The following is an 8,398-nucleotide window of genomic DNA, read 5'->3' on the forward strand; positions in this document are numbered from 1 at the left end:
CTGATATTAAATGCGACAAAACCTCCTTCCTTGAATAGAAGTCTAGTGTAATAGAGACTACTACTGCTAAGCCGATACACTTACATATGAAATGAAATATCAATTATAACACAGCAGAACTAGGACAATTACGAGCACTATCAAACGCCTCTCCCACGTTCACTCGCCACAGCACTACCCCATTCCTCGTCATCATTGTCACTAGAATACCCCCAGTCCACATTGAGATCAGAACGTACAACCTTAGCTGCTGAGACCGGTAGTCTGGCCATCTCTGGGGAACCACAGGACTCCGTCACCATCGCTGCCCAAAGATCGTCCTCACTGAGCTCGTGATTGCCCAACATTATTTTTCGCAGAGCCTCGGGACAGGTAACCCTTACAGGATACCACACACCAAGGTTCATCTCCCTCTCGAGCTGACCACGCTCCCAAGCCGCTTTACCCACAAACGTCCTCCTCGGTGTAGTGGCTTCGGTGAGGAGTTCCGTATCTTCGGTCTGCTTCCAGCCATGAAAAAGGCCTATTGAGGTCTCATTGGGGCCTATACTAAGGGGATTTTTTCCCCTCACTAAGCTCTCGTGGAGCACCTCAACTGAGGCAACCGGACCACCAAACTGCCATCTGGAGGGCTCCTTGGTCACTTGGGATAAGACCGTCATGAAGGCCCCCTCCTGGGCACGCTGTTTACCATGCATATCCGATAGCCATGTCTCCTCTCCATCACTGCCACTCCCCCCTTGGTCCTTCCCCCCTGGAGAGGGCTGTCCTTTGGTTCTCTGCAATGACGCTGGTCCTACCCTCTTATTGCGTCGTATGCTACGGAAGAAAGCCGCTTGGTCCCGTAATATCTGCAACTCCCTCGTCCCTTCCCTCACTTTCCTGTTTACAATGAGACCATCAGGTCTCCAACCATGATGACCACGCGAGGCATCAGGCTTATCGCCACCAGTAATAACAATGACACTACGTGTCCAGGTACCCTCCTCGCATAAGGGATGGGCTAACAGGACCAAGCCCGGCACTACTGGTCCCCAGGAAGGCTCAATGGTCCCCTTCAACCATGCCGGTACATTACGGTCAACTGCCGACTCCAGCTCTACCATATCACATAAGGCCCTTATCCTCGACAAGTGGCGAAATGCTGAGAACCACGAATCTGTCGAGTCCATACCACTACGAAAGCACATACGAAGGAGGTCCACCAAACTGTCACCAGCCGATAAGGATGCACAAGTCGCCGTAGTCAAATGGCCATTAGGCCCTGGTACCGAGACCGGCTTACCAGGGACATAGTAGTCCGCACCAGCCAGATAGGCTCTAAGAGCCTCAGTGTACAGCGGATCCTGCTTCTCCTCTATGGTTCTGTAGGCGTTAGTGATGAGTGATTTATACGCGGGGTTCTTGTCGAAGAAGCGAGCTATACGCCAGAGACCTCGGAACAGTGTTCCATCTACTGCTGACAACCCAGCCTTAGGTACCCGAGGATGGAGGCCAGAACGTAGGGCTGCTACTGCACGGACCTGGGAGGGACACAGAGTCCCCACAATCCGACGCTGCATGGTGACGATAGTAAAAGCAACCACTAGAAGAACGTCCACTCCGGCTCAACGAAATTACCGCACGCCACGAAATTCCACCCATAATGTGATTAAGAATGAAAAGCTTTGAAGTGTTGGAAACGACTACGTATAGAAGTGTTCAACTTGATATTAAAACTAATCTCAGTAGAAGAGGGGATACATCACATAATAGTGCACTGTGGAGGCTTCTTATCGCTGCCGTCGCCACTGCCTCCTTCCTTGGAGCCTTCCTGCATGGCCTTGTCCAGATCCCCCATCATTTGGCGTAGTAGATCTGCCAACATCATGGCCAATACTTGACCATGAGCAGCAGCCATTACCTGGGTTGTCAATCATTTCCTTCATCACTTTAGCCGACTCCTCGTCCATGCCCGAGTTACCCTCAGCCGAAGGGCCTCCAAAACCCATCTGACCATCCTCATCATACCTCCATCGGAACGCTGCAAGCATTACCCCTTTCAAAAACTGTGCGAACTCTTCTGCGTCCTCTTTACTAGCAGGGGCTGCCGCCGCCGCCGCATGCTTCTCCCCAGAGGACGACGACGAGGAGGCGGCGGGTACTATCCGGTCAATGACCTCCTCCGGTGGCGGCCCTAATGCCTGGAGCTCTCCAAATAGCCTAGATGCCTCCTGCTGCTCATCCTCTGTCAAGCTGTCCCCCTTGGACCCATCATAGATCTCCAACACGGCGGTGTACTTCCTCAGAATGAGCGTACACCTGTATACGGGCTTATGGCGCTGACCACTACTACTGGGCTAAGTATGCTACCGTTCCCGCTCTCTCTCTGGCAGATCCGACCCCTTCTCTGACCCCAAGAAGGCTTGCAGCTCATCTCGTATGTTCACTACTGGTTCCCGTATCGCCTCCTTAGCGAACATACCTGTGTCCAAAGGATACAACGCGGAACTTCGCCACCACAGAATCGAGGCCGCACTTTTTGATTCAAATACAGCAAAACCTGGCGGATCCGAAGCCTAGGTCGGCATGCCCTTGGAAAGTGAGTTCACTGCTGTACCCTAGAGTCGGCATTCCATCGCCCATACGCTCTCATGTAAGGGGACTGGGACTATCCTAGTCGAAGCCAGTATTGCCCCTCGGTACCCTTAGTTAATCCATTGATTTCTTTCATGAACTGTTCATCATCCCCAAGGTCTAGCTTTCTCATAGCCTCCATCAGCTTCTGTAGATCCTCATCTCCCTCATCTGGTCAATGCAATACCCACGGTAACACCACGAGCCTTACCTCCATCGCGCTGAGCACTCTCCTCGAGGCCCTTCACTAAGTCATTCAAGCTCCGCTCGAGCGTACTGGTCTCCTCTGAGGACTGACAAGCTGTCGTGGACGTGGATGCCGCCTTCTCATTGTCACCTGTAAGACCACTTTCACCCGTCGAACAACGACTTGGACCTACCATCAGCAGCCCTGGCCCCTTCGGATCTCATACCGTCCATTTCCTTCAATGTAGATTCAATGAGATCATCGAGATCCTCTGACATCTCCGGGGATGACTCATGGTTCGAAACTGGCATTAGGTAGGTGGAACGTCAACCAGACGAATATGCGCGTTTCCAGCGGAAATTCAGAATCGGGCGAGCGCTTTGTTTCATGGCGCGTGACGCAATCTGCGCAACTTTCTCTGATCGCAGACAGATTCGTGACCTGGCCTTCCCCGTTCTCCTCCCCACCTCCCATTGTTGCAGCCATTACTATAACACTGTTAACCACCTAAATATGCATATCATATTCCTTACGACCTGTGTCTACTTCTACACAGGACTCGCGGTAAGCCATGGGCGTGATGGTGGAATCACCTCGGCTCCACGTGGTCGAGTATCAATCACCTCGATAGCTTGAGAGACAATACATCTACGTTCATTAAGAGAGGCTTGGCATTAAAGCTGAATCAATTGGAATATGGGTTGGGCTGATGGTCTCCCCGGCCGAACGGTGTGAATATTCCCTACCACTCCGCACTGAACTATGTACAATCTGTATCATGATGCTGCCTTCCAATCAGGTAAGTCTGCAACCAAATACCGCCCTGAAGAAGGAAACCCTGGTAATAGTCCACCCCACACTATGGCATCTCCGGAGCCCCCCTTGTGAGTATTCGTAATACCCTTCCGTGTAGGATCCCCCCGATCACATATCATGGCCCGCGGCCTCGGTGAGTTTTAGAGGGAAGGGGATGGATCATCGGCATATACAATGCCGCCATTGGTCAGGTATCCCAAATAGCTGCTGGGAGCGGAAGGTACTTCGGCGTACAGTGCATGGAACAGCACTGCGGCAAGGCCCTCAACACTTGCCTTATGGAGGCCGATAAAAGCCTAGACCCCGACTTCAACAAGTACGCCTCTCTTAGTGTCGATACTCCCCACTATCGAGTTGTAGGGACAAGCAAGTAATGCAACAGTCTCAATGCGGTGTGACGCTACTTTGCCTTTGGCACGAGGAGAGCGACGAGGAGGACCTGGAAAAACAGGACCATATCCCCAACAAAGTGACCACCTCCCGTCTGCTGTTTGTATGGTACTACTCTCTTGCTAGCTATCGCCTACTGCAGTCAAGGCCCTTGCCTTGGCTAGAGCTGCTAGGAGGGAAAGAGGCGCCGACGTATGCACAGACGGTAAGGGTCAGCGTGCATGGCTCAACATGCAGTGATGATGTTATGTAGGGATCACTGCAGCCGAGGAGAGCCCTGTGGAGAACTCCCTCTTGAAGTGTGCTAAGGACTTCGGTTGCGAACGGATTGTGAGGTGAGTGTGATCATTTCGGATCACCGACATTTCGCCCTGCAGTCATGATCCAGCTGAAGTTGCAGCCTCCAAGGAAATACCATCGGACGACGCGGTTGTGCAGGTGAGCCTCCTCCTCGAGCGTTGCGGGCATTGCATTCTTGCCTGCCCCTTCCTAGGATACGTCCCTACTCAGCAACATGCCTTCTCTTGAGAAGGCTAAGGTGTCTATACAGTCCATCCTCCCCACCTGCCTCCGCGACCATTGCTCGGCCGAGCTCTCAGCTTGTGACACCAGTGAGCTGTCCTTCGAAGGCTTATGCGGAGTGATAACTTGTTCCATGTCAGATCCCGAATGCAACTCGGTATTCTCCTGCCTCGAGATCAATTCGGCTCGCCACGATAAGGCCGATGCCAAGAAGTGTACTGATAAGCTCATGGGACTCGATGAGATCAAGAGGAACTTGATCGCCTGCGCTGAGACTGCCCACTGCTTAGAGGTATTCACCTTTCGCTCAGCCCCTTCATAATGACGCTTCTTACAGGGGAAAATATCTCCCTCGTTGAACATTGAGGACGATATTGACTCCATCCCTGGCAAGCCGCGCTCCCTGCTACAGCTCTCTGGAGGGGATGTTGACGATGTTAAGCAGCAGCCCATGAATGAGGAGGTTGAGAAACAGAAGGAGGATGGCAAGTAGCGCCTCTCTGCCTTAGAGGCCTTGAGTGCAGTGGTGATACCTTCTCCTACAGGAAGCCTGAGGTGACCGAGGCGAATTCCGCGGAGTATCCGAGTAGGAGGGATGCTGGAGTCTGGGATAGACTGCTACCACTTGTGCGTACTAGTGATGGGGTTCTTGTCTCAGGCAAAGCCAACGGCACTGCTATAGCGGCGGCCTCCTCGAGTAGCTTTATGGAGGGCGCTATACCCGACTTCCTCCAGCCTTTAAGGGATGTCGCACGGAATGCTCAGCGGTTTGCTGAGGAGATGAAGAAGAAGGAAGAGGACCTTGATGCAGTTGCCAATGGAAAGAGTATGCCGATGGTTCATCGATCCCTACTACCATGGACAAGCCCGGGTCTGCCAGGTGCCTCTCCTGGGCTCTCCTTTATACAGGAGGAGATGAATGCCGATGGCGAACGAACGGATGAGAAGAACATCGTTAAGACCCCAGATGTTGTACGGCATCATCAGCACCGCTTCTTGTGTTGGCATGAACGAAGGCCTCAGTTGAACAATTCCCGAGACGATTCTCGCAAGCAAGCCCATGGAGAAGGACTGTCTCTGCTTGAGGGGGCCTCGAGGAGCGGCGACTGGGAAGCAGAGTATGGGCCTTGGTGATCTTGTCGAGTCGTGATGCGGTCCTTCTCAGCCTCGATAGGCAAGTGCGCCAGTGGAGGAGCTTCCTTGCCAGCGACTCTCGTAGAGGGAGGCAGTCGAAGGCCAACGATGATGATGACGATGATGATTCCTCCTCGTCGTTCCTTCAGATTGCTGATAAGGCCGATGCACAGGGCGATTGGGTGACCAAGTAGGGTCACTCTGGGTCCGCTTTCTGGTCACCATTGTGTTAGGATCGAGAAGTATATGAGAGAGGACCGTCAGCGTGTGTTGGCCGCCGCCCGAGACCCCAAGCCGAAGTCTTCGTCCAGCGGACCTGACTATGATGACGACGAGGGTGATGGAGTGGCTTCCTTCCTAGAGAGCTCCATGGTAGTCTTTGAGGGCGCCCTATGGCATGGTATGTATGATGTGGGCGCTCAGAGTGCCGCGGATGTTCGCTCGGCAATTCGGAAGGAGGCGGAGAAAGCTCGGGACATCATCAAGGCTCTACAGCAAGTGCAGAAGGTTCTTGTCGGGCAGGCAACAGACCCCAAGGTGATAGGCCCTCAGCATTACAGACTAAGGGACGGTTCTCTATTGAGCAGGGGCGGCCCCATCACTCGGAGAAGGTCGGTGGTCCAGAGGACAAGTCGGCGAAGGATACTAGGAAGACCTCAGTACGATCATTTCGCGCCTTGTATTTCGTCCAGTTGCTGATAGCAGGGGCCTGTTGCCACGGAAGCTGCCTCTGGTCCCCACATTGAGAGGGAGGCGGTCCAGGCTGATGGGCACGTGAGGACGGTAGATCTGAAATCGGTGAGTATAACGATCACATCGCCCAGTAACAAGACGGAATTTAGGATAAGATGGTTGAGCCCAAGATGATCAGCAACAACACTGGAGCGTCCTTTCTGGAGCTGAGGGCTCAGTCGAGGGCCCATGAGGCTCTCGAGAAGCTGAGGGCGAAGATAGATGCCGATATGACCAAGAACGCTGAGAAGGAGGACCAAATAGTACAGGAGATGAAGGATAGTGGTGGATCTCAGTCCCTGATAGAGGAGGCTAAGGGAGAGGTACTCGAGGCACTTCATTGCTTAACGCCTCCCACTTGGGCTCAGGCATCCCTTCCTGTGAGCCTTACACGGGCTATGGCTCGACTCGACGCGCTGGCCAAGCGGTTAAGTAAGGAGACCTCCGCCTAGGGATCTACGATGACCATGTGCTTGGAGGGTGTTGGTCTGCCAGTGTGTTGTGCTCATCACGGGAGTGGCGGGTGGGGGACCTTGTCTATGCAGCAATTACTCTAACACATACTCAAAACATCTATGCACTTCTCCTCCTCTTCCTTCTTCCTCATCTTACTCACTACGGTCCCGCTGGCATTGGGCATTCAGGCGGAGACGGCAATGGGCACCAGGCTCGCTGATAGGGTTATAGAGGCTAGCAAGAAGAAGTCGGAGGAGCTCCTCAATGAGGTCTGTGCCTCCACCACCTGGCTTGGCCTTGGTCAGCATCAACCTCAACAGGTTCACGAACAGATTAAGTCGCTGACCAGCGACTTGGACCAAAGCACGGCAGAGCAGAAGAAGGACTTGGACTTGTTGAAGCAGGATGAGGACTATCAGGATAAGTGAGCCTGGAGCGATGAAGAGGCTTCTTCCGGCGACTCACGTTAGGGCCCTCGAGCATACGGAGGCCAGGCTTAAAGATATTGCCAATGAGAAAATCACACTTCCCGGTAAGGGGGACCGCAGGGCCTGTCTGAAGGTTCTGATGGTCTGTGGCAGATTCGGTGATGAGCAGCTTTATGCAGAACAAGGCTGGTCAAGGGGATATCTTCGCACCTTTGAGGAGGGCCGCTGAGAAGGCTAGGGAATTCGCCGAGAAGCTGATGAACAGCTCGGTCGCTTTCGCTCGTGAGATCGCAGAAGTAGGAGACTGCACGAGCGAAAATCGTCCATTCCATAGGCTCGGCTGGAGGGCATCCAGGCGAAGGGAAGAACTCCTCATCTTTCCTCGAGGCCAAGGATGTGGGGTACTTCCTTGGTGATGCTGGTTCCCTAGGGACCGAGGATGCTGATACGGATGCTGCTGAGAGGGGCCTTAGCTTGGCTCAGGATGGGGTAGGTCTATGGGGGAGAAGTGACCACTTATTGTTGATGGCAGATCGCCAAGCTTGACGCTGATATTGCGGCTCAGAGGAAGATGTTGGCCACTGAAAGGGCCGATCTAGAGAAGGAAAAGGAGTCTACCGCCAAGCTCGAGCTGGGGGATGCCACTTTGGACGCTAAAGGATCCTCAGTGGCGTCGCCAGAGGCACAGCTTGTTGATCCCCTCGAGGACTCCTCAACTGAGTTCCCCGGCATCTCTTTCCTCGAGACCCATAACAGGGCGAGCTCGGTGGCTGCTGCCTCCAGGGCCCGGCTGAGCTCGTGGCTTCAGAGGTAAGGCTAGTTTGGAGAGCCTGGTCTGCTATATGAACCCTGGACGGCGCCGCATTCGATGGTCTATCTCGTACGTAGGTTCAGGATGAAGCTGAACAAGGCTAGGGTGGCGGCTGGTCTTCCTGAGCTGCTTGTCAATTCGTCCCAAAAGGTAACCGCTACGAAGGAGGATAAGCCTGTAGAGAAGAAAGACGCGGGACTCGAGAAGAGCTCCCACACTAACATGGAGAAGATGGGAGAACAGAAGGAGTCCTTCCTGGAGTGGGCTCCTCTAAACTTTGGCCGTATGTCATTACACCCTGTGTGC

The 8,398-nt window shown here is 53.5% G+C and overlaps 4 protein-coding genes across 4 annotated transcripts in view; 2 read left to right on the forward strand and 2 right to left on the reverse strand.

The window, feature by feature from the left end:
* Window positions 1-140: 140 nt before the first annotated feature.
* Window positions 141-1,562, reverse strand: Pmar_PMAR003573 (hypothetical protein; the record flags this gene model as incomplete). Its single annotated transcript, XM_002784268.1, has 1 exon — window positions 141-1,562. The coding sequence occupies one exon, from the start codon at window positions 1,560-1,562 to the stop codon at window positions 141-143; it is 1,422 nt and encodes a 473-aa protein (XP_002784314.1).
* A 182-nt stretch (window positions 1,563-1,744) lies between these two features.
* Pmar_PMAR003574 (conserved hypothetical protein) lies at window positions 1,745-3,114 on the reverse strand (the record flags this gene model as incomplete). Its single annotated transcript, XM_002784269.1, has 6 exons — window positions 1,745-1,857; window positions 1,904-2,301; window positions 2,353-2,464; window positions 2,686-2,787; window positions 2,828-2,953; window positions 2,997-3,114. The coding sequence occupies 6 exons, from the start codon at window positions 3,112-3,114 to the stop codon at window positions 1,745-1,747; spliced, it is 969 nt and encodes a 322-aa protein (XP_002784315.1).
* Window positions 3,115-3,499: 385 nt separating this feature from the next.
* Pmar_PMAR003575 (hypothetical protein) lies at window positions 3,500-6,849 on the forward strand (the record flags this gene model as incomplete). The annotated part of the gene is made up of 20 exons (XM_002784270.1): window positions 3,500-3,532; window positions 3,603-3,644; window positions 3,811-3,935; window positions 3,980-4,088; window positions 4,136-4,214; window positions 4,263-4,344; window positions 4,387-4,447; window positions 4,503-4,620; window positions 4,672-4,823; window positions 4,869-5,020; window positions 5,077-5,117; window positions 5,190-5,357; window positions 5,412-5,503; window positions 5,555-5,649; window positions 5,697-5,855; window positions 5,899-6,037; window positions 6,089-6,202; window positions 6,226-6,324; window positions 6,371-6,463; window positions 6,508-6,849. 20 exons carry the CDS (start codon window positions 3,500-3,502, stop codon window positions 6,847-6,849), a joined length of 2,295 nt encoding a protein of 764 aa, XP_002784316.1.
* A 123-nt stretch (window positions 6,850-6,972) lies between these two features.
* Pmar_PMAR003576 (hypothetical protein) overlaps window positions 6,973-8,398 on the forward strand; it is a gene marked incomplete at both ends in the record, with an annotated part of 1,894 nt that continues 468 nt past the window's right edge. Inside the window, 6 exons of the mRNA XM_002784271.1 lie at window positions 6,973-7,277; window positions 7,324-7,385; window positions 7,435-7,563; window positions 7,616-7,770; window positions 7,814-8,091; window positions 8,170-8,392. Of these exons, the coding sequence (XP_002784317.1) occupies window positions 6,973-7,277; window positions 7,324-7,385; window positions 7,435-7,563; window positions 7,616-7,770; window positions 7,814-8,091; window positions 8,170-8,392 (1,152 nt within the window). The remainder of the gene's footprint in view (window positions 7,278-7,323; window positions 7,386-7,434; window positions 7,564-7,615; window positions 7,771-7,813; window positions 8,092-8,169; window positions 8,393-8,398) is intronic.

Source organism: Perkinsus marinus (assembly GCF_000006405.1).
Source record: "Perkinsus marinus ATCC 50983 genomic scaffold scf_1104296935302, whole genome shotgun sequence".
NCBI classification, from domain to species: domain Eukaryota; phylum Perkinsozoa; order Perkinsida; family Perkinsidae; genus Perkinsus; species Perkinsus marinus.